General features: G+C 34.6%; 1 protein-coding gene across 1 annotated transcript in view; it reads left to right on the top strand.

Moving 5' to 3' along the window:
• The window catches only part of LOC131939486 (uncharacterized), a 36,704-nt gene extending 14,799 nt beyond the window's left edge, over window positions 1–21,905 (top strand). The window contains exons 27-50 of the mRNA XM_059297810.1: window positions 7–137; window positions 345–510; window positions 907–1,127; window positions 1,385–1,462; window positions 1,669–1,949; window positions 2,661–2,839; window positions 3,308–3,456; window positions 3,599–3,688; window positions 3,837–4,033; window positions 4,571–4,745; window positions 4,919–5,069; window positions 5,436–5,573; window positions 6,081–6,259; window positions 7,132–7,195; window positions 10,255–10,354; window positions 11,030–11,186; window positions 11,776–11,876; window positions 12,443–12,591; window positions 13,091–13,261; window positions 13,815–13,910; window positions 14,850–15,038; window positions 15,652–15,712; window positions 19,719–19,900; window positions 21,207–21,905. Of these exons, the coding sequence (XP_059153793.1) occupies window positions 7–137; window positions 345–510; window positions 907–1,127; window positions 1,385–1,462; window positions 1,669–1,949; window positions 2,661–2,839; window positions 3,308–3,456; window positions 3,599–3,688; window positions 3,837–4,033; window positions 4,571–4,745; window positions 4,919–5,069; window positions 5,436–5,573; window positions 6,081–6,259; window positions 7,132–7,195; window positions 10,255–10,354; window positions 11,030–11,186; window positions 11,776–11,876; window positions 12,443–12,591; window positions 13,091–13,261; window positions 13,815–13,910; window positions 14,850–15,038; window positions 15,652–15,712; window positions 19,719–19,900; window positions 21,207–21,335 (3,534 nt within the window). The 3' untranslated portion in view covers window positions 21,336–21,905. The remainder of the gene's footprint in view (window positions 1–6; window positions 138–344; window positions 511–906; window positions 1,128–1,384; window positions 1,463–1,668; window positions 1,950–2,660; window positions 2,840–3,307; window positions 3,457–3,598; window positions 3,689–3,836; window positions 4,034–4,570; window positions 4,746–4,918; window positions 5,070–5,435; window positions 5,574–6,080; window positions 6,260–7,131; window positions 7,196–10,254; window positions 10,355–11,029; window positions 11,187–11,775; window positions 11,877–12,442; window positions 12,592–13,090; window positions 13,262–13,814; window positions 13,911–14,849; window positions 15,039–15,651; window positions 15,713–19,718; window positions 19,901–21,206) is intronic.
• Window positions 21,906–25,816: the final 3,911 nt, after the last annotated feature.

Genomic DNA, 25,816 nt, shown 5'->3' with positions numbered 1-25,816 from the left:
TACCAGGTGATGAAGCCAGGAGGAATGGAAAGTTTTCAAGTGGTTCTCCAAGCTCAGGTAGTTCATAAGAATGCCTTAGTTGCAGCTGTTCAACAAGCCAGTGTATGCAATCCTGTCAAAGTCATTGAGTGGAAAAGGTGGATTAGAATCATTTTTCGGCTACAATTTTTATTATTTTTTATTTATTGCTATTATTTTTTAATTATTTATATCATATTCTGTTTCTTCTTCTTTTGTTTCTGTTGTCACTGAATTGGAAAATCATTATTATTTATCTTCTGTTTTTCATTCATGCTATTTGTCATTTTTTTATAACTCTAAAAGGGTTAATGGTTTGTTTGTAGTGGTCGTATGAGTCCAACAGAAACAAAAAGTGAGAAGAGCTCCATCACACAAATGACCAGCACCTCAAGTGGAACCACAGGTCCAGCATTGGCTGGGGTCATCTCAACTGACACCAACAAAACTCCAACATCAGCTGAAGCTTTCTTCTCCCTTCAACTAGAGAAGGTTGGAACATAGCAAATTTTTTTTATTATTTTAATATATCATGGAGGTTGAAGATATTGTTGCCAGATGTATGATTTTTAAGTCGGGTGGAAATGTTTCAACATGTTAATTAATATGTACATAAAAGTTTATTATTTTAATATATTATTATTATTTATGTGAATTGTCTCTGGTAGGTTCCAAGAAAAAGTCTCATGTGAAATAATTTTGTGATGAAATTTTATTGTACAGGTCCCAAGTAGAAATCTCATATGAAATGATTTTGTGATGAAATTTTGTTTGACAGGTCCCAAGCAGAAATCTCATGTGAAATAATTTTGTGATGAAATTTTATTTGGCAGGTCCCAAGCAGAGATCTCATGTTAAATGATTTTGTGATGAAATTTTATTTGGCAGGTCCCAAGCAGAGATCTCATGCTAAATGATTTTGTGATGAAGAAACAGCAGATGGGAAACATCCTGCGCAATTCTGAAGAGCTGGAGAAGCTGAAAAGGAAACTAATCTCAGAGTTCTGCCACAGGTTCAATGCCAGGGTGTCCCAGGCCTCTCTCAGAAGTCAGCTCTTGGCCTACTATAACAGCATCATGCGTCTGCTGGAGGCTTTCCCTAGCATCAGGTGAATGTAAAACTTTTTTCACTAGCAACCATTAAATGTAAAAAAAAAATTCCCAGCAACCATTGTTTTTAAAAATGTGTTCCCCTAGCAACAACTAAAATTAAAATTTCATTCCCTAGCATCATATGAAAGTAAAAAAACAACATTTTTGAATAATTTTTCAATAATTTTCTTGAATTCCGTATTTCACTAATTAATTATCAAATGATTGATGATTTAAGCAGTACCCAGCAGTAATTGGTGTGTGATAATTTCAGAGAGACCTACTTTGTGCTTGGTGAAGCCAATGAGAAAAAGGCAGCTGAAGATGAAGAGGAACTACGACCTGACCCAAGGTACAACCTTGACCTTAAAATTTTGTTTATTGATTTATTTTCCCTATCAAAATATTTTGTTCCTTTTTTTTTGTTTATCTTGATGGCAAACTCATGTTCATTCATTCATTTTTTTGCTCGCCTATATAAAATTACATGAATTAGGAAGTCATAAAATTCTTTTTGTCACATCCAATGAAGTCTGGATAAAATAAAATACTCCCCAGGATGTTAAAGAAAAGACCACGGCGCCTGTTATCAAACGATGGGCGGTGTGTGGTCAACATCTGGTTCATCCCCCACTACACGGAGGTACTGGTGATGTTCAAGTCACTGGACGACGACGCCTGCTTGCGGGCCCTCAACTTTTCTCTGGGCATCGTATCTGCCCTGCATGACATGCTGCAGTACTTGAGTGCTCACGCTCACCTTGGCACATCACACGCCAGGATGGGCACGCAGAAAATAGATTTTGTTTCTGCTGATTGGGGCGGCACAGAGGGCATAGGTTAGCTGTTTACATTTTACTGTAATTTTTAGGATCTTTACCAGTTATTGTCATTTTTCAGGATATTTACATGTTTTTTTTTTATTTTATGGGATATTTACACATTGCTGTATTTTATGAATATTTACACATTACTGTATGTTATGAATATTTACACATTACTGTATTTTATGAATATTTGCACATTACTGTACATTATGGTATTTTGTGGGATTTTCACACCTTACTGCATTTAATGTGAATTTTTGCTTTTTTACTGTATTTTATGGGAATTTTTGCCTCTGTACTATATTTTATAAGATGGCCAGGTTTGGTTGTAGAGCACATGACTGTTAACACAAAAGTTTGGTCAAGTGTTGTGAATAATGTCCCTGAGGCCATTCAGGCATAATGTATACCTGGCACGAATTGGGGAAGGTAAAGGGAGCTGGACATAGAGCTGATGTCACCAATGAATTTGGGAAGATAGATGGGCACAGTGCTGACCACACTATGACATAATATAATTAAAGTGATTAATTCTATTGTCTAGTGTTAAGGGGCTATTCACCTCTTTAAATTATTCTATTGTTTACTGCCCTGCACACACTACTTTCTGTGCACCATACTAGGTACTTCACTGTAACTTTGTTGAATTTAGGACTCAACCCATGATATCTCAGTTATAATGATGAAAGACTTCTCAATGAACTTTTATATTCTGTGTTGCAGGAACTGAATTGCGAGACATACAGAAGCAGATTCAGAACTTGCCAGAGCCAACTCACCCAGAAGACGTTCTGGAACTTCTCAACTTGAGGCGCAACGTCATGTTCCTGGAACTGGACATGGCCATCAGGACATGCATGGCCGACACGTTCCTCTCCACTGGGAACACCCAGGCTTATAAGGTAACATATGCCAGGCTTATAAGGTAACGTATGCCAGGCTTATAAGGTAACATATGCCAGGCTTATAAGGTAACATATGCCAGGCTTATAAGGTAACATATGCCAGGCTTATCAGGTAACATATGCCAGGCTTATAAGGTAACATATGCCAGGCTTATAAGGTAACGTATGCCAGGCTTATAAGGTAACATATGCCAGGCTTATAAGGTAACATATGCCAGGCTTATAAGGTAACGTATGCCAGGCTTATAAGGTAACATATGCCAGGCTTATAAGGTAACGTATGCCAGGCTTATAAGGTAACATATGCCAGGCTTATAAGGTAACATATGCCAGGCTTATAAGGTAACATATGCCAGGCTTATAAGGTAACATGTCAGGCTTATAAGGTAACATATGCCAGGCTTCAGATTTCAGATTTTTTTACCTGATTAAATATAAATTTTCTCTTTTTTTGGTGTGCATTAGATTATACTCAACAGTCGCCAGTACCTTACCTGGATTAGCAATGCAGAAAAACCTGGCCTGTCTTCAATGTACCTGAGTATACCAGAGCCTCTTGAAGCCAGAGACTTTGTTGCCAGACAACTGTTTCCTTGGAGATCTTTTCACAATCGGTAACTTTGATTTAAAATGGGTTTTTAATTATTTTAGTTTAATTTTTTTAAAATGATGTTACATGCTTCATTTACTTGATGTAGCAAGTTTAGTAACTTTTAAATGATCTTTATTTTAACACCCAACATTCTTTGGGCACAGTTTTGGCCCTTTTCCTGTAGGGTTTTGGCAGTGGTTCAGGATAGAAAATTTTATCATCCAGTGTTTGGCTGGGCTCAAAGATGTTGACAGGTTGGAATATCTTTTTTTTAAAGCAATTCTTCAAAGTAAGATTTAAAATTTGTAGCTGTTGTAAGAATGAATAAAATTAGTTAATCTAATGAAAATTGTAAAGTTATTGCTTTAAAAAAAACACTCGTATTAAATAATTACGTTTTAGGCAAGTGGCCAATGGTGAAATTCTGGGTGTGACGTTGCTCATGGAAGATGTGCTTCAAACTGGCAACTCTGGCGTTAGTTTACTAGACAATGATTCAAAGAGTCACAGTCAGGTGGAGTCAAGAAATGAATCCGTTGAATCGACCATCAGACGTGAGAGCGTTTTATCTGATCTCAGAGATGCCAGCAAAGTTCTTGGTAGGATTTTTACGCTGCTGTTTCAATCATATTTTATAAGAAAAGTTATTTTTTTAACAATCGTTTAGTTCAAGGGGAACTACTGTGTTTTGACATAACCTATTTTAAATTAATGAATTACCTTTCTTACAAGTGTTCAAGGGAAGTGACCATGATTTACTTCATTCAAATTTAATTTAATCGGTTGTCTCTCTTATAAAGTGTTCATGGGAAGCAACAATATTTTTGTATCACCACTGTTTTTTTCATGGATTGTCTTTCTTGTTAAACCAGTTTCAAGGGAAGCTACTACATATTCTAATATTCATGCTGTATTAAATGAATTATCTCTCTTACACCGTGTTTTTATATTGTCTTAATATTTTGTTGCACCAGTAAAGTCCCTTAAATATAGTCAACAAAACAACAATGACTTGTGTTGTTGGGGTTCTCTGCCCCGTTACTTAAACTTGTTTACCTCAATGTTCCTCTTCCATTTAAATCTTAGTATAGAAACTGCAAAAATAAATGCAGTAAAATAAACTGTTGATGTTTTAGTAGCAGCTCAACAGCACCAGAGTCTGTCCAGAGTGACGCAGCCCTTGGAGTCATACAGACTCCTCCACTTCTTCCTGAGACTCTGGAAGTGTCTTGAAATGCTGAAACTGGATTGGGGGAGGAGGAAGCTGATGGTGGAGAGGATTGATACATCTCAGCTCCACAAGGAGTTCTGGTATGGTAGACCATTTCATCATAATTTTACTTTTAAAAAAATAGTCTTCTGGTAAGGTGAACCATTTCATCACATTTTAATTTAAAAAAGTTTTCTAGTATGGTGAAACATTTCACCATATTTTACTTTTTCTTATAATAAATGTTACAGATTCTGTTTACCTCTGTTGACAGCAAGGCTTATAGAACTGAGGTGCTGTTGCCAGTCCTACAGAGTGTGGCTCGGAGGCTGGGTCAGGGTGACCTGTATGACAGCCTCATTCTTGACACTGACATCTATGTCATGCCTAAGGGAGCCTCTGAAATCGAAGTTAGGCTCAAGCAAGTAAGACAATTGTTTTACATTGGGATAATGTGGAGATTTGTTTCTAAAATAGATTTACTTGGTTTTTTAAATGGATGAGTTGGTTAATGACCTATAAGAAACAGGTTCACATACAAACAAAATTTCTTACTTCTATTAGCTGTGGAAGAGAGTGAATGGAGAGGCTAAAGACAGTTTTAAAAAATCTTTGTTCTCTTTAGTTTATGTATGGCAATGTTGAGTGGCTGTTTACTTTGATAAAATAGCTTTAATTGATTTAGTTTTAAAACAGAAATTTTTGTTTACAGTGATAAAACTGCTGTTTTTTTTTAACAGTGGGGTTTTGTTTAATGTAATCAAACAGCTGTCATTTGTTTAAACAAACAGCTGCTGCGTCTGCTGGAGAGCTGTGAGTGTCACATGATCAGTGAAGTCAGGAAGAGAGTGTTCAAAGAGTTGACCTTGGCCGTGTCGGAGAGAGCCAGAGATGAGGAAGTCCTGCCAACAGATTTGTGGAAAAGATCAGTCAGTCTCTTCTGTGTGATCATTTGAAATTCATTGATCTTATCAGTTGTGGTCTCTTCTGTGTGATCATTTTAAAATCATTTGTCTTATCAGTTGTGGTCTCTTCTGTGTGATCATTTGAAATTCATTGATCTTATCAGTTGTGGTCTCTTCTGTGTGATCATTTTAAAATCATTTGTCTTATCAGTTGTGGTCTCTTCTGTGTGATCATTTGAAATTCATTGATCTTATCAGTTGTGGTCTCTTCTGTGTGATCATTTTAAAATCATTTGTCTTATCAGTTGTGGTCTCTTCTGTGTGATCATTTTAAAATCATTTGTCTTATCAATTGTAATTTTTTCTGTGTGATCATTTTAAAATTATTGATCTTGCAGTTTTCTTTTTGGAATAATTAATTGAATCAAAATAATAATCTGCTTATTTTGTTGTTAGTTCGTATTGATGCATCAAATTGTTGAATGTGTTGTAAGAATCAATGTATTGAGTTCAAATGATCCTCTACCCCAGGTGATGTCTGAGAGTTTCACCATGAACCGTCCACACGTGGCGGAGAAATTTGTGCACACCCTCATGTCTCAAGGTCAGGAAACTGAGACAAAGGTGACCTTTGACACCAAACATTTGCATGCTTGCCTGGCTGAGCTGGCCCGCAATGTCATGGCCAGAGAGAAACACAATTTTGAAAGGTAGTTTGGTGCATTGTTTTTTACAATTTTGAAAGGTAGTTTGGTGCATTGTTTTTTACAATTTTGAAAGGTAGTTTGGTGCATTGTTTTTTACAATTTTGAAAGGTAGTTTGGTGCATTGTTTTTTACAATTTTGAAAGGTAGTTTGGTGCATTGTTTTTACAATTTTGAAAGGTAGTTTAATTCATTGTTTGTTACAATTTTGAAAGGTAGTTTCAAGCATTTTTTAAAATGTTGCAATTTTGAAAGGTAGTTTGGTGCACTGTTTTTTAATGTTGCAATTTTGAAAGGTAGTTTGGTGCACTGTTTTTTAATGTTGCATTTTGAAAGGTAGATTGGTGCACTGTTTTTTAATGTTGCAATTTTGAAAGGTAGTTTGGTGCATTGTTTTTTAAATGTTGCAATCTTGAAAGGTAGTTTGGTGCATTGTTTTTTAAATGTTGCAATCTTGAAAGGTAGTTTGGTGCATTGTTTTTTAAATGTTGCAATCTTGAAAGGTAGTTTGGTGCATTGTTTTTATTGTTACATTTTTAAAGTCAAAACAATGCCTGAGAAGAAAACTAAATATTTATATCAGATTTTTTTTTAGACGTTGAACAAATTAATATCTATCGACCATTTTTGACTGGTGCTTCCCAATTTTATTTCTATTGGGGCCTGACATTCTTTTTTGTAGTTAAAAGAAAAAGCTTTATTCATGTCTAGTAGCTTTGATAAGTGCTTAATATAAATAAAGGTTTTATAAGGTTTGGCACAGCTTGAATGTCAACAGTTGTTTTAATGAAACATGGAGCAGATTGATCTCATTAGCACTAGTCCTCATGTGTGGAACTCTTCTGTTTGATGTTTACATTTTGTATCTATATCTGCAGCTACACCATGTACTATGAGAACTTACTGAGGGTCCATCACCAGCTGTTGTTTAAGAAGGAACAGGTGAGTCAAGACAACAGGTGAAACATTACACTAGGCAAGCTGTTAGTAGGTGAAACATTACACTTTACACATCAAACATTTAAAGTCACTCCTAAATTTCAGGAAATAATACAATTAAATTATCTCACTAAATTTCAGGAAATCAAACATTTAAAGCAGTGGCGGAACTAGAAATCAAAGGCTCCCCCGCAAAGAAAAAACTAGGGCCCCCCTATATATATATATATATATATATATATATATATATATATATATATATATATATATATATATATATATATATATATATATATATATATACATATATATATATATAAGCTATATCCTAGCTGAGTAATTTAGTCTACTTCATTGCAATATATAACCATTCTGAGATAACAAAAACAGAAAACATTTAGTCCAGGGGTCGGCAACCTTTTGAGACGGAAGAGCCAAAAGTTACAATTTACACAAATTCCAAGTCTTAAAAGAGCCGCCAACATTTTTATTTCAATATTAGGTTAGGTGTATATATATATATATATATATATATATATATATATATATATATATATATATATATATATATATATATATATATATATATATATATATTAAGCAATGTATGTGTGTTTGTGTGTCTGTTTTTCTTTTATGCATTACTACACCAATTCATCCGACCGCCATGAAACTTTGGGAAGTTGTTGCGAATTCTCCTGGGAGGTTTCTGCGAAAACAGTTTTTCAAATTCCCAGGCACGACGCGGTTTGTTTTTCCTCTACATACGGTATATAAAAAATAGAAGTCGATTGCGGATTCACACCCTTCATCCGATCATCATGAAACTTATTGGAGTTGATTAAAACACTACAGTAGAGGTTGGTGCAAAAAAATCATACTTTAAATTTCAGAGGGTGCGATTTTTCTCTACATACTTATGGGCGGCGCCCGGGTGGTGAATTTTTGTCCATACACGTTTTGGCGCTCTGATTTCCAGAGCGGCTACGTTATTACTTGGCATCCGTTAATCGGGCGTTCTACACAGCGGGTAAAGGGTACTACTATATTTAGCGGCAAAACTACAACAGGCACAACCGCCGGCGCCTCGTAATTTGCGCGACAAAAAGCGTCCCTTGCTCACCTGCGAGCACCATGGCGCCTACGCTTTTTTTTTAATAAAAAAAAACCCGCTATACACTATAGACACGATGGGCAACAATACGTTCATTTTGAACAGCGCAATAGGCTATGAATTCAATGGGTTGCTATAGTCGCTCACTGAATCGAATCAGGCGCGCCCTAAGTCTCTGCAGGGTGCCCAGGGCTATCCCGCGAGCACTAAGCGCCTACATTAGTTTTAAGCAGCACCCTGCAATACGACATTCGATGATTAATCCGAGCTAGGGATTAACAAGGGGAAAAAAAGGTAACAAGGAAGTACATTGAAATAGGGAGTATCTAAATATTCTAATAGAATATAGTGTTTATTGTTTATATTTATTATTATATCGTTCATTACCGAGTGTTGCAGACTAATACTTTTATGAGTATTAAAAATAAAATAATCTATATATATATAATTCTCTTCTGGGAGCCTTTAGAAAACAAGCTGCAAGCGCGCCTTACAGTCCCCTCTCTTCCTCTCTATCGCTACCACCCCCCCCCCCCCCACCCCCTCACATTGTCTGGTGAGCTGTGGTTCACGCTGTTTACATTTTACAATCATAGAGACGGGTTTGGTGACGGCTATTAGGGGCAGATAATTTAGTTTGAAACGATTTTAAACTTAGAGGAGGTAACTAAGAGGAGGCTGCTTTCACGTGGGGGGGGGGGGGGGGAAGGGGGGTTTAGTGTTTTTAAGCAAATTTTTTCAGTGGCATTATTGGTACTGTCGAATTCACAAATTATAAATTACTGAAAAGTAGAAAAAAAACAACTAAATAGCGGCGTATGATACGCAGCGGGTCGGCTCGTTTTTAATATTTGTGCATGGAGTAGAAGAGCCGCAACTTGACATCAAAAGAGCCGCATGCGGCTCGCGAGCCGCAGGTTGCCGACCCCTGATTTAGTCCAAACTCCTCTTGAGTTATAAGTGTTTCCAAACATGCTGGTCAGAAATATATAAAGACATTAACTTGATTCGTGAATGGTTTCTCGCGTTATGTTTATTTTTTTCATTTTTGGCTTTTGTAATATCAATTTTGAAAACATTGATTTTTATAGCTATACTATTGTATAGTACGTCTTATTTAAATAACAATTCAGAGATTCAATTGCTTTTTAATGTACATAGTACAAAACTATTTAAATGAGCTTCGTGGGCATCCCTATTTTAAAGAAGGGCAGTAAGTCATGGAAGTAGTGTGAATGTTTACCTACCTTTCAAACTATAGCTCTTGTAGATTTTAAAATATTTTTCTACGCAACAATCTCTGCTATAGTAGACCTGTTTTTTTTTTTTTTTTTTTTTTTTTTTTTTTTTTTTTTTTACAAAACCACTTTCAAGATGCATGAAAAACATAATTTTTGAACAAAAAATTCATTGTTTTTTGGTCGGAACTTGGCCCCTAAACGTCCTGGGCCCCCCCCCCCCCCCCGCATTGCGGGGTCTGGCGGTATGGTAGTTCCGCCCCTGATTTAAAGTCTCTCCTAAATTTCAGGAAATCAAACATTTAAAATCTCTCCTAAATTTCAGGAAATCAAACATTTAAAATCTCTCCTAAATTTCAGGAAATAAAACATTTAAAATCTCTCCTAAATTTCAGGAAATCAAACATTTAAAATCTCTCCTAAATTTCAGGAAATAAAACATTTAAAATCTCTCCTAAATTTCAGGAAATCAAACATTTAAAATCTCTCCTAAATTTCAGGAAATCAAACATTTAAAGTCTCTCCTAAATTTCAGGAAATCAAACATTTAAAATCTCTCCTAAATTTCAGGCAATCAAACATTTAAAATCTCTCCTAAATTTCAGGAAATCATACATTTAAAGTCTCTCCTAATTTTCAGGAAATCAAACATTTAAAATCTCTCCTAAATTTCAGGAAATTAAACATTTAAAGTCTCTCCTAAATTTCAGGAAATCAAACATTTAAAGTCTGAGGTGAAGGAAGCCAAGTGTGAGAGCCAGGTGTTGGTACAGTGTCAGCTTGCTAATGACGCACACGACCTTCTGATGGGTGAGTAGGTCCAGAGGCGTAGCGATGGGGGTGCAGGGGGTGCGGACCGCACCGGGTGACACCATTTAGGGGGGGGGGTGACACCAAGGCAAAAAATAGCAAAATAAATAGAGAAAAACTTGAAGGGGGGGTGCTAATCGAAAGTTTGAGGAGGGGGGGCTGCAAATCAAAAGTTTGAGTGGGGGTGCAAATCGAAAATGTGAAAGTTTGTCCCCGTTAAGGGTCGCTACGCCTCGGGGGGGGGGGGGGGGGCGACACCATTAAGTGCCGCACCGGGTGACACCCGACCTGGCTACGCCACTGAGTAGGTCTCCCCATCCCTCTCTTCCCTATATACAGTTCAAACAAGGTTATATCTCAGAGGTCTTGTCTAGTAGATTTTAGTTTAGGGGAGTTATGGCTGGGTGTTGTCTATGGAATTTTTATACAGTAGCAGAATACACTGAATGTATGTACAATCTTTAGTTCTGAATGTGATTGATAGATTTATTTTGTTTTCTACATGATGTAATAATTGTCAGTTAATTTGTTAAGAAATTCCTGGTAGAAAAAAATTTATTCCCATTCAGTTCTTTACTTTGACATCTTATACTCCAAAGAAATCTAAAAAGAAATTTTGTTAAATTTTTTAATCTAAGAGCTAAGCTTGATTTAGAAGTACAATTCTATGTTCAGAGGTGACAGCCTTGAGAGCCAAGATAGCTGAGATGAGGGAGATGACCTTGACCCAGGAGCGGAATATCCGCGAGCGTGTGAGAGAAGAGTACCAGGATCTGGTGCACAACATTTTTAACTCCACCCACCAGCTGCGCAGCAGGTTTGACGAGTTCAGGTGAGACCCCATGTGACCAAAACATTTGCTCAACTCTTAGGTAGGTCTGTGGTAGTTATGTTTGTCAACTCTTAGTACAGGTCTGTGGTAGTTATGTTTGTCAACTCTTAGTACAGGTCTGTGGTAGTTATGTTTGTCAACTCTTAGGTAGGTCTGTGGTAGTTATGTTTGTCAACTCTTAGGTAGGTCTGGGGTAGTTATGTTTGTCAACTCTTAGTACAGGTCTGTGGTTGTTATGTTTGGAAAATTTTATTGTAAATGTAAGTTTGTATTCTGATAGTTTTTGGAAATTTAGTTTTCACCACATAAAACCTTTTTCCTTTTACAAAAAGTAAATATTAAGTACTAAAGTCTTCATAACTTTCTTTGGGTTGACCATTCTTCTGTAAAATACAACCCAAAAACCTGCACCTGTTTGTAGAAAGTAGCAGCTCATCTTGAGACACTCCTTTGTGGCCTTAAAGACAGATGCCCTGACCTATAGACTGTTTCAGATTAGTTCTTTACATCACTATATCATGATAGATAGCCTACATTAAACTCATTCAAGAATTCTTTTAAATATCCACCGTCCACCTAATGTTTACAGAAATGATCTCCACACTGACGTGTATGATAAGATCAGTGAAACAAGGAAGGAAGCCATCTTGGCCATGAGCAAACTACAGCAGAAGTTTAAAGGGACTTCAGGTTGGTTATCCAAATACTTCTTTTTAAAAATATTCTTTTTGCTACCCACATATTTGTGAAAAATCTTCCTTTTGCTATCCACATATTTGTGTAAAATCTCCCTTTGTATGCGCTAACTATTCCTTTTGTTAATATTTACGTTATCCCCATATTTTTTAAAAAGTTTATAGTATAATTTTTATGTTATCCCCATATGTTTAAAGATTTTGTAGTATCATATTGATTTTATCTCCATATTTTTATAAAGTCTTTCTTTTGTTTGTGATATCATATATTGTGTGTAGAGATCACCTCCATATTCCCCACCCACCCTTTATCCTTATAAGTCATCAATACAATCTGACATTTGAATTAGTTTTGGGCCATGATGTTATGAATAACAATAACCGGAGAAATGTCATCACTATTGCTGATAAGTCAAGTGTAGTGTTTATAATAACTTGAGCCACAATTGAACCTTACAAAACACCAGTTTATAATAACTTGAGCCACAATTGAACCTTAAAAAAACACCAGTTTATAATAACTTGAGCCACAATTGAACCTAACAAAACACCATCTGACAGATGACCAACATGTGAGAGCCAACATAGCGCAGGCCACCCAGGTTGAAGATTTACAAGATGAGAACCACAACCTGCGTCAGCTGGTCCTCAAGATGAAGGCCCTCAACTCCTGGAGGTTGAACGTCCAGTCCCACAATTTTCTTAAATCTGTAAGTTGCTAGGGCCCTCAACTCTTGGAGGTTGAACGTCCAGTCCCACAATTTTCTTAAATCTGTAAGTGCTAGGGCCCTCAACTCTTGGAGGTTGAACGTCCAGTCCCACAATTTTCTTAAATCTGTAAGTGCTAGGGCCCTCAACTCTTGGAGGTTGAACGTCCAGTCCCACAATTTTCTTAAATCTGTAAGTTGCTTGCTTGGTTAGATAAGTGCTCACAGGTTGTGTTGGTAGATACACAGGTAAACTACACATTGAACAGAGGTCAACTACACACCCAACTCAGGTAAACTCCACACCCATCACAGGTCAACTACACACCCAACACAGGTCAGCTACACACACAACACAGGTAAACTACACACTCAACACAGGTAAACTACACACTCAACACAGGTAAACTACACACCCAACAGAGGTAAACTACACACCCAACACAGGTAAACTATGATTAATAATATAAAGTTTATAACCTGCATTGTATTTGACATTTAGAAAAGCAAGTTGAAGCAAGTAGCAGAGGACTGCAAGAAGGCGGAGCTAGAGCTGCGCATGTTGGCTGAGGAAGAGATCATCTTGCTGCGCCAACAGCTGGTTGCCCTGAGGAAAAGTATGCTGGACATGGACAAGGAGTCCAATCAAGTCAGGAAAAAGTTGAGCAGGGAGGTAAGAAATTCAATATCAAAAATTTTATAACTGCTACAGGGGAACAAAAAATTGACCTAAAATTGTATAGTTTGACAGATTCCACATACAAAGTACTTTGATGTTTAAACAACTATTTTGATAATTAAATTATTTTGATGTATTATTTTAAAGTAATTTGATGTTTCAAGTAATTTATGTTCAAACTGTTATGATGTTTCAAGTATTTTGATGTTTATACTGTTAAGATGTTTCAAGTAATTTGATGTTCAAACTGTTATGTTTCAAGTATTTTGATGTTTAAAATATTATGATGTTTCAAGTATTTTGATGTTTAAACTGTTAAGATGTTCAAGTAATTTAAAGTTTAATTTAATGTTTCAAGTAATGTGATGTTTAAACTGTTATGATGCTTCAAGTATTTAGCTGTTTCAAGTAATTTGATGTTTAAAGTATTTTGATATTTAAACTGTTATGATGTTTCAAGTAATTTTATGTTTAAACTGTTATGATGTTTCAAGTAATTTGATGTTTAATTTGATGTTTGAAGTATTTTGATGTTTTTTGTCTCCAGCTGAAGTTGAAAGCTGAGCGTGAGCATGAAACAGCTCAGAAAGAAAGGAGCAAACAGCAGCTAGAGCAGGCCAAACAGGCCACAGTGGACAAGCTGGTCAGTTGATCTTAGAAATATTTAGCTTACACATAGGAGAGTATTACCACAGAAACTTCACATTCACTAAAAAATCATTTCTTTTGTTGTTCTGTTTTCTAAGGTATACCTTTCGAATTTTTTCATAAGTACCTACTATGACAGACACCAATTGTTTTGAAAATAATGCTCCCTGCTCAACAAATATTTTAAGTGTTTTTTTTTAAAGAAGAAAGCAAACAGGTTTGAAGCTTAATGCCAGCCAGTAATACCATTCCATTCAATTTTGTCTATAAATATTTTCATCGCCTGTATTCAGGTGCATGCTTTATTTTCATGGATGGAAGTGCACTATATTTCTTAATTGATTTATTTATTTTAAAATAAATTATAATTAGTTTTATACCAGCAATTAATTAGTCTAATTTATTGCCCTGACAGCAATATTTCTAGCTTTCTTCCTCTTTATTAAAAACTTGTGTATGTTGACCTTTTTAAATAGGTGCTAAGTGTTGACCTATTTGTATTGGTCAAGATAACCTGTTTATATTAGTGTCAAGATGACCTGTTTATATTGGAGTCAAGATGACCTGTTTGTTCTGATCAAGATGACCTGTTTATATTGATGTCAAGATGACCTGTTTGTATTGGTGTCAAGATGACCTGTTTGTTCTGATCAAGATGACCTGTTTATATTGATGTCAAGATGACCTGTTTGTTCTGATCAAGATGACCTGTTTATATTGGTGTCAAGATGACCTGTTTGTTCTGATCAAGATGACCTGTTTATATTGATGTCAAGATGACCTGTTTGTATTGGTGTCAAGACAACCTTTTTGTATTGGTGTCAAGGTTAACTGTTTATATTGATGTCAAGATGACCTGTTTGTATTGCTGTCAAGATGACCTGTTTGTATTAATGTCAAGATGACCTGTTTGAATTGGTGTCCATCCGGTCAGGTGGATGAGCTGATGGACAAGGAGTCCAGGCTGAAGATGCTAGAACAGGACCAGGACAAGTCCACCAAGCTGACGCTGATGGCCTACGAGAAGAGCAAGAGGGAGATCAGCCTCATCAAGAAACAACTCAACCAGGAGAGAAACTTTAAGCTGGATGCTTTCAACAGAGTCGACTCTCTACAGTCGCAGGTTAGACTATAGGATTTTTTGTAATAGCAGAGTCAGTGATTCTACAGTCACAGGTTAGACTACATGATTTTTTGTAATAGCAGAGTCAGCACTGACTCCACAGTCACAGGTTAGACTCTATAGGATTTTTTTTAAATAGCAGAGTCATCACTGACTCTACAGTTACAGGCTAGGCTCTATAGGATTTTTTTAATAGCAGAGTCAGCACTGACTCTACAGTCACAGGTTAGGCTCTATAGGATTTTTTTAATAGTAGAGTCACTGACTCTACAGTCACAGGTTAGACTATAGGATTTTTTTTAATAGTAGAGTCACTGACTTCACAGTCACAGGTTAGACTCTATATGATTTTTTTTAATAGCAGAGTCAGCACTGACTCTACAGTCACAGGTTAGGCTCTACAGGATTTTTTTTATAGTAGAGGCAGCGACTTTACAGTCACAGGATAGATTCTACATGATTTTTTTTTAAATAGCAGAGTCAGAAGATGGCTACCTCAGCTTTTAGTGGTGACATTTTTTAACGAATGTCATGCAAATTGAGTTTTTTTCAAAATATAATCTGCTAATCGAATATCCAAATAAGTAATGCTTTTTAAATCTTCCTCTGATAGGTGTATGATTATGAATCATGTTTGCTAAACCGGCCACCTTCGTCCATCTTCTCAACATATTGTAAGTTGTTTTTTTATCTCTGTGACTTATATTCAATTCTAAGTCAATTACTATTTCTGGTAATTTATTCTAAAGTCATTCAATTATAAGTCATTCATGCATTCATACTAAAGTCATTCATACATTAATACCAAAGTTATTCATACATTCAAACTTAAATCATTCATACTAAAGTCATTCATACAATCATACTAAAGTAATTCACACAATTATACTTATGTCATTCATACAATCACCAAGAGAGCTGACTAGAACAATGTGGTGTTATCCTTGCCACATAGCCTCATAAAGCACTTTGTTAAAGGGACAAGATGAGATAATATGGGGTCATCCATAAATGACGTTACGCTTTTTTGATGATTTTTACCTCTCCCCTCCCCTCCGTCACACGCTGCAAAAGTGTGACGTCGCACCATCTGAACCCCCCCTCCCCCTCATCACACACCATCACAAAATTACGGACCCCCCTCCCCCCCCCATGAGTGTGACGTCATTTATGGACGACCCCTTATATATCTGTATCTATATTTATATATCATCTATAAATATACATCATACTGATGATATATATAATACAGATAATACATAAATGTATATATATATATATATATATATATATATATATATATATATATATATATATATATACATATATATACATATATATATATATATATATATATATATATATATATATATATATATATATATATATATATATATATATATATGTTTATGTATATTTTGTGTGTTTTTGACGTTGTGTTGTGATTTTGTTTTTAATTTATTTATTGTGATCATATTTTAAAGCTTTATTTTCTAATGGCTTATTGTAAGAGAATATGGTATTTTAAGTCTTAGATAAGGGTTGGATCTAGAGTGATGTTGGTGAGGGCTTGAGTGTTGTGTAGCAACATCAGGGTAGATGGGGTAGAGAGCCGGGATATGAGCTTTAAGGGTGGGGAGGCTGCATGTCAGGGTAAGGCTTTTATGTTTCTGGTGTGTTTTGCATTTTTAAAACATGCTTTTTGAAAAAAAAAATTTTAAGATAGTTTTTTTTTTTTGGTGCTAAACAATTGAAACAAATTGAAACAAAAGTTTTCCAAGCAAATAGAGGGGTAACAAAGGATTAAAATTAATAAACTATTCTGAAAACATTTAAAATCACCCTATAGAGTCCTTTCATATGACGTCACGTCCGTTCGTGATACCTACGCCCGCCGCCACAGTGGTGTACACCAGACGTAAACACAATCAGCTGTTCGCCAGCGCTGGACGTGTTCACCAGCGCTGGACGCGTTCACTGTATGTAAAGAATCGCGCCGCGGAAAAGGAAAAATATGTTAAAAAACTTGAACTCTTAGGAATTGAAGATCCTTATACAGTTATTGACAGTTTCGTAGATAATATAAATATGTGGACAAAATTTCTAAATAAAAATACTGTTAGTAATACTGTTTGCGTTTAGAGTTAAAGTAGCCGAATCTGATCAAATGCAGTTCTCGATACTTTGTTTCAGGTAAGGACAGTAAAATAATAAACTTCATTTTAATTATAAAAGATAACTATTAATAAAACAAATATGCTCGACCTTCACAAATACTAATAGTAAAAGACAAAGTCAAAAGTAATAATAAGAATAATAAGATCTAATAGTAGGCCTAATACCTGGCTCCGCTGGGTAGACATAGAATCTAGAATCTACTTCTTTAGGCTACTTAAATTTAATTACTTTAGATCTACATTCGATTCAAAATACACCCATAATAAATCAAAAGTAGTCATAATAGGCCTAATAAAGCATTTAATTGTCTCTAAGATCTAAAATCTCGCTCTATTATCTAATCATTTTTTTAGCAAACGAAATTTTCTGAAATTGAAATAGATTGTATGACTAGACTTAGATCTAGAATCTGCTACTTAAATTAAATTGTAAAAACTTTATACAAGCATGTAGTTGATATTATTGTAGTAGAAGGCTTTAATAAATTACTAAGGCCTACCTACTTTTTTGTCTTTTTACATCAATATGTATCTGATTCTTTTCTGAGTTTAATTAAATTCAAATTCATATCTAGTAATTGGTCTACTAAGTTTTTGTAGCCTAGTAGATCTAGTACAATCTAGATTTCTAGATCATACCAGCCAACAACAAATAACCACATTATTATTATTTGGTTAATGATTAGGCTATTTTTTTTTTAAATCCACTGTTTATAAAAGAAACAAATCAAGCTAGAAACATTATAAGTGAGATGGTTTAGAATAATAACAATGGACCCAGTCTACAATTGATACAATTGCAGGTCTACATAGGGCCTACAGTCTAGTAGTTTACAGTAGGCACCTAGTGTGTAGCTAGTATACTAGTGTGTAGCTGTCCAGAGTTAAGATTCTTAATGCCTTAATGCTTTCCCCTGATAAGCCATGTGTGCTATAAATGACATAACATGACACCGAGGTGAGAAGTGTTGAGGGGAGAGCAGTGGGACTTTCCCCTTTGTTCTCCCTGCTGGGCCCTGAGGGTTAAAATTATATAAGAAATACTATCTCTGTGGGACTGGGTATCACGGAGGTGAGACATTTTCAGGGGAGGGCAGGGCAGACTCCTCTTTGGTTTTATTGTGGGCTAGATACAGGTGGGGGCAGCCATCATGAGGGTTGAACGTCAGTATTAATGTGTCTGATTACTTCCCTGCTGGATTATAAGGGTCTTAAATTGTATAACATGCTACCCAGATTGGTTATTACCCATGGATTATATTAGCCGTTGTAGTGTGGGTTTTGTAGGAGTTAAGTGGTCTCACGTTTGCTACAGTAGATAACCTATAATATATTACTGCATTTGATCAGATTCGTCTACTTAAACTCTAAACGCAAACGGTATTACTAACAGTATTTTTATTTAGAAATTTTGTCCACATATTTATATTATCCACGAAACTGTCAATAACTGTATAAGGATCTTCAATTCCTAAGAGTTCAAGTTTTTTAACATATTTTTCCTTTTCCGCGGGCGCGATTCTTTACATATGGTGAACACGTCCAGCGCTGGTGAACACGTCCAGCGCTGGCGAACAGCTGATTGTGTTTACGTCTGATGTACACCACTGTGGCGGCGGGCGTAGGTATCACGTGATTTAGGTCACGTGTTTGCAAGGACTCTATTTCAACGTGTTGGAAATCTCTTATTTCCCATTTATAAATTCAAAATTATCAAGGGAGACAATCCAGAAGTATGTTCTTAAACGTCGTTAAAATACATAGACATTAAATAGTACTAAAATAAAATAAGATCATTGATAACTAGATCTGAAATCATCAATTGAAAATCCCTTAAAATTATTGTTTGTGAATATTCTACCATAGCAATATTTTAGAGTCGAGCGTTCTACTTTAGTGTATGTAGAAAACCTTTAACTGAATAGAGTAATAAATGTGTAAATGAATAAATACCATATTTTAAATCTCAGTACCAACGAACTGTGCTCACCTGTCTGTTTCAAACATATAATTTAAAAAAAATTGTTTTTAAAAATGCTGATGTTTTAATATTATCATGTCACTAGATAATTCTTGTAATTCTAATGAATAACTGTTTATCTATAAAATTCCTTTCTTGAAAATATCAATAGAAAGGTTTTATTTCTTGCCTAAATAATTAACTCCATGTAAACAATTTTTGGGGTAGTGTGTGTTGGAAAGGCCCCAAATGTTTTTGTTTTTGTAAGGGATCCAAGTGAATGAAAATGGGTGTTTGTTAACCAATCAAGTTCATTTAATAACATGTTGTTCATACATTAAAGCCAATATTTTTAATTTAAACCATCCATTTATATCCTCTATAGCTATACGTAATCCATTTATATCCTCAAGTAGGTATACTCCTACAATCCATTTATATCCTACATATCTGCCACAATATTTATCTAATCCAATTATATTCTCTATTATGTCATTATACATGTCATCAAAGCTATACTCCATTAATGTGTGACCTCTACAGCCAAGCCTAGATCACGTGCCACATCAGCTAGTGTAAACAGACGGCCGTCTACAGGAAGTAGCAACTGGCCTCCAGCGGTCGTGTGGCCAGCCAACCGTAGCCTGACGCCCCTGGGTGAGGTACCAATGGATCTGAATCTTGCTTTAAACAATGAGAGCAAGAAGATCCAGCGACCAAAGACGGTGGGTTGGGCTGACATTTTTTCAGTGTCTTATCCTTTATCTTATCTACACAGAAGGTAGATTTTTCCTGAAGTTTTTTGAGTGTCTTAACCTTTAAATAAACTATAGGGAACACAGAAGGTAACCTTTAAAAAACTATAAGGAAGAAAATAAAACACAGTTGAGGAATTTAAGTAAAAGCAAAGCTCCCGTTTTATATCTTACAATTTATAAAGCAGATGAATTAGAATTCATGTTTTTGACCTTGGTGTATGTAGGTATGGTGTGGTCAGCACTATGCCCAGACGCCTTTACTTTACCTAATGTGAGTTTGGCACCCTTCAAAGCTGGGTGGATTCAGGACATCCTGCAGCCATGAGTCTGGTCCAAGATCTGAACTCGAGACATTCGGACCAGCAGCTGAATGCTCTACCATCTGACCACACAGTCCCATGGCTGAGGAATGTGGTGTTACTTTTTTATTTACATGGATAAACAGGATTGTTTCCTGCGTTTTGATATTTTGGTTAGAAAATAGAAATAATGTAACCTTGTCATGTTCTGTGGAATAATTTCAAAAAAGGTATGTGAGAGAAACTTTCATTTTTACTTTCTCATGTATGAAGTAGCCTATAGAGGAAGCCTTGTAATCATGCAAAAAAATAAAAATTGAGATTTTCACAAATCTCTATGTTTTACACCTCCCTGAGTCAGAAAAACATAGTTTTGCAATATTGTCCATATGTCTGTCTGATAACTTGAGTACCGTAACAGCTAGGTTGACGAAATTTCATATATAAGGATTATATCAAATTTGTAGTTCTGTATCAACTTTTCAGTGATTTCCATTTACCTGAAATGGAACTTATTCTACTTTCGGTATTTCAAAAGCCTTTAATTTAAATACTGTTTCAGTTACAAAGAAGAAATTTCACATATATGTAGAAGAACTCATTTTCTAATTTCTGTCAAATTTTGAGTAATTTCCATTGACAACAAGAAGTACTTTATCCTATTTCTGATTTCTAAAACTTGATTCCTCTGGTTTTCTTTATAAAATACTTAAAATAATCTTACACACTATTATAAACAGATTATTTGCTATTCATTTGATGCGCAATTTTTTTAGGAGATTCTATTCTATTTAAAAAATTTAAGGGTTTGAAAATTTATTTTTAAAAAAATGTTTATATCCATACTACACTGGAGTTGCCATCACCATTAGTGTTATTTAAGAAATTCGAGAAAGTTTAAGGGTGATCACTCAAAATAAAGTGTTTTTTTTTTCTTAGCATTGTTTTAAAATAAGATGTTTAAAATCCTTCAGGTTGGTGGCAGACTGAGAAGTCGAATAGCTGAACAACTTCTGAATGAGCTTGAACCAGATACATTTAATACAATCATTCAGCTTGGACAGTCACAAGTTGATTCAAGCAGGAAGGGAGACAAGCATTGATGGCAGGAAGGGAGATAAGCAGGGAAGAATATAGCCATTTCCTGAAAGAGGAGACAAAAATGAATGGTATAAGGGAGACAAGCGTTAGTTGCTGGAAATCAAACAACTATAGTAAAAATACACTTTGTAGAATTTGTAAATTTAATTTTATGAAAGTTTTGTTAAATAATGTTTAATGGCACTATTTGATAAAATGTTTAAAGCCTACATCATTTTAACTAGTGGACTAATTCATCTTTATTCTCCACAAAAACAACACAAACATTTTAAAATATTGGCAACTTTTAAACAAGGTCTAGACTAGTCTAATCCATACACCTTTTTTTGTAAAAATAATTTTTTTTCTAGTAGTTTTGTATATTTTATTTCTTAAAACAAAAAAACATTATCACTTGCACTGTTAGTAATTATCAAGTTTTAAATACTTCTGTTTTAAAATAATGTAGCAGCTGTTCATACACATATGAAAAATCATTTAGGTGTATGGGTTTGCTGTCATATAAATGGTTGTTGCTTTTACTATTGTCCACAAAATTTAACATTTTGTTGTATTGAATTTATGTCATCATTTTAAAGTTTGCCTGATAGTCTTGTAGTTGATACTTGCTCTATAATACATTTTTTTTCCAACCATAATCTTGCTACAAAATTTCTCCAGTGTGTGTTTGAGCTTTGTAAACATGTGTAGATTAAACAAACAATTGGTGTTAGCATAATATTTTATCTTATAAGCTAACATTGTAACAAATTAAACACTATATATATATATATATATATATATATATATATATATATATATATATATATATATATATATATATATATATATATATTTATATATATATATACATATACATATATATATATATATACATATACATCTAGATATAGATATAGATATAGATATAGATATAGATATAGATATAGATATAGATATAGATATAGATATAGATATAGATATAGATATAGATATAGATGTAGATGTAGATGTAGATGTAGATGTAGATGTAGATGTAGATGTAGATGTAGATGTAGATGTAGATGTAGATGTAGATGTAGATGTAGATGTAGATGTAGATGTAGATGTAGAAGTAAGTGTAGATGTAGATATAGATGTAGATGTAGATGTAGATATAGATGTAGATGTAGATGTAGATGTAGATGTAGATGTAGATGTAGATGTAGATGTAGATGTAGATGTAGATGTAGATGTAGATGTAGATGTAGATGTAGATGTAGATGTAGATGTAGATGTAGATGTAGATGTAGATGTAGATGTAGATGTAGATGTAGATGTAGATGTAGATGTAGATGTAGATGTAGATGTAGATGTAGATGTAGATGTAGATGTAGATGTAGATGTACATGGAGATGGAGATGGAGATGGAGATGGAGATGGAGATAGAGATAGAGATAGAAATAGAAATAGATAGATAGATAGATAGATAGATAGATAGATAGATAGATAGATAGATAGATAGATAGATAGATAGATAGATAGATAGATAGATAGATAGATAGATAGATAGATAGATAGATAGATAGATAGATAGATAGATAGATAGATAGATAGATAGATAGATAGATAGATAGATAGATAGATAGATAGATAGATAGATAGATAGATAGATAGATAGATAGATAGATAGATAGATAGATAGATAGATAGATAGATAGATAGATAGATAGATAGATAGATAGATAGATAGATAGATATGTTATAAACCCTAAACCTTGAATAGAAGTAGAGTTGAAGATAGTAAAGACTTAAAAACATGTTTTTTTTTCAATATCTAAACTTCAATATAAAAAAAAAATTTAGCTAAATTAAAAATGAAAAATTTTAACAGAAAATTAATTAACAGAATGGGCATCAATGAGAGGACAAGAACCCTCCATCATTATTGTTGACATGAATATAAATCCTTTTTTTTTTTAAATTTTGCCATCAAAGCTGCCGGAATAAAATAAGCGGGAAAATAACTAAAAAATTGAATATTCCAAGAATCAGTGATATAAAAGTTGCAAATCCAGAGAACATGAAAACAATTTTTTGAGTTCAAGGCTGCATTTCTATTCAATTTCATCTAAGCTATAATCTGAAGTTTCACTTTTGTACTTACAAAAGTATTGATTGAATTTATAGGATATTCTAAAAACCCCACTCCACAGTAATTTGCTCTTAAAACTTTGCCGATAAAATTTTAAAATAATTTTTATACCATATGAACTAAATTATTTTAAAAAAAAAATTCAAGGGGCTTTTCGAATAATTTCATTGACTTCCTCGGTTAGGTCCATTGCCAATAGACTGAATAGAGAGAGAATAGAAACATTTTATTAAGGGAAGTAATTTCTCGATATTTGTATTTCGCTATATTGTTTGGTTGCTTCCCATGGAATACGTTTTCGCGCAAAGCCTAGACTGAAACATACCAATTAATATCGAAAACACTTAACAAAACAAATCTAACACAAAAAAAATTTAAAAAAAATGTATTAAAAACGTCTATAATAATAAACAAATTTTAATTTATAAATAAAGAATAGACAATCAAACCAGTGTATAAGCTAAATAGTGCTGCATTATTTTATTTAAAACTAAATTCTATTTTCTCCGAGTCCTTCAGTTTTTATACTTTAATTTTTTTTTCTTTACTGTTTAGAACTAAAAATAAATCTCATGATTTAAAGAAGAAATGCTCACCAAATGAAAACAATGGTCATTTGTCTAACAACACGACACTACTTGTTCTGCATTATTTAATTATTTTTAAAAATTAATGAAACATGGATTTATGTCACAGCTCATGTCAAGCGTGTCAAGTTTTAATCAAATATGCTCTGTAGAAGCGGGCGAAGTTTCGATCGGAAGATTTCACACAGAGAGAGATGACGGACGAGGAGCCATTTTAAATTAAAGATTGGAATTAAACTAGATTTTTTTTATATATCAAATGATGCATTTATAACATTGGTGTGGCATCTGTGATACAGGTATAACATTGATGTGGCGCATGTGATACAGGTATAACATTGGTGTGGCATCTGTCATACAGGTATAACATTTGTGTGGTATATGTAATACAGGTATAACATTTGTGTGGCATATGTAATACAGGTATAACATTAGCATGGTATCAGAGGATATACAAATGTCCAGATGCTATTTCAACTCGGCGTTAAATTTTTAATTGCCCAAAGTCACGTATATAATTATGTAGTCTATGTAATTAAGTGAATGTTTAATATCACGTTTCTGGTGTCGTACTGAAAGGTAGAAATAATCAACAATAGCAGATCAATCTAACATAGAGACACCACCACTTTAACACTAAAACACCACTATAACACAAAACACCTTTATAACATAACACTAAGAAACAACATTATAACATTAAATCACACCGAAAAACGCCATTTAATAACAATAAAACAAACACCATAACCATTACCTAACCCATTACACCCTTACACACACCATCGTCCATACACAACCCACATCCTAAAATCCTCCCCACCCCAAACCTAAAACATCCACTCAACTCTCCACACCACAGTTCTATTCTTTAAGTTCAAACGCTTTTTTTTTGACAAGTTATTCAGATCATAATCTTGATTGATACATCGATTACACGCCTGCTTTTCTGAGCTATCGATTTCAACTCTCAAGCTTGATGATTGAACGCTTATAATTGGTGATATAAAGATTAAGTTTTGAATCCATTCAGTTTTTATAAAAATCTTGTGAAGTATCCTAACCCAGCTCCCCCCCCCCCTCCCCCCCACACACACCTTCCCCCACAATGCTAGTGCGATAGCGTGTTCGGTCACCGTTCTCGTGGTCCCTGTTCTACCCATTCGACATACATGAAAAACATTCTATCAAAGCTGACATTGGATACCCCTATCTCCTCGTCACGAGTCATTAGATGGCGGACGAATTCTTTAGCCTACCACGAATTTATGTGCGCGGTTGAGAAGGTCAAGGTCCCCGGACAATACGAAAAAAAGGACCATACGACCGGCCGTTTACAAACTTATCATGGCCGCCATCTTCATCAAAACGAGGCACTCGTCGCCCCGGTTGCGCATGACGCTACGGTGGGACAAGGTACGCAACTCTCCCTGCCCCCATTATGTGGAGAGTAGCCTGGGGCTATACATCTGGTCTGTGGCTACTTGCGGTTCGTACGACCTTTGGCCGACGCGGGAAAAAATTCACAGTGTTTTGTTTCCTAAAATTAAATATATACATATATATCACATTTTCCCCCTTTTTATTGTAGTACTTAATGTATAAAAGAACTGTAAAAAAAAATTCAAAATTCAAAGATTGCAAACAATCTCTAAAATGATGTCAGCAAGCTTAATTACTTTCTTGTATACAGGGTATAGAAGAAGTTTTTTAATCGTGCACAAAAATCACATGAAATTTAGAGTTTTCATCGTTGTACACTACACCTCAGTACTTCATCATA

This window comes from Physella acuta, unplaced genomic scaffold, assembly GCF_028476545.2.
Source record: "Physella acuta isolate Inbredline_101_S28 unplaced genomic scaffold, ASM2847654v3 ptg000281l, whole genome shotgun sequence".
Lineage (NCBI taxonomy): Eukaryota > Metazoa > Mollusca > Gastropoda > Physidae > Physella > Physella acuta.
Note: the sequence above shows the minus strand (reverse complement) of the source record. Positions and strands in the feature narration are given on the sequence as shown.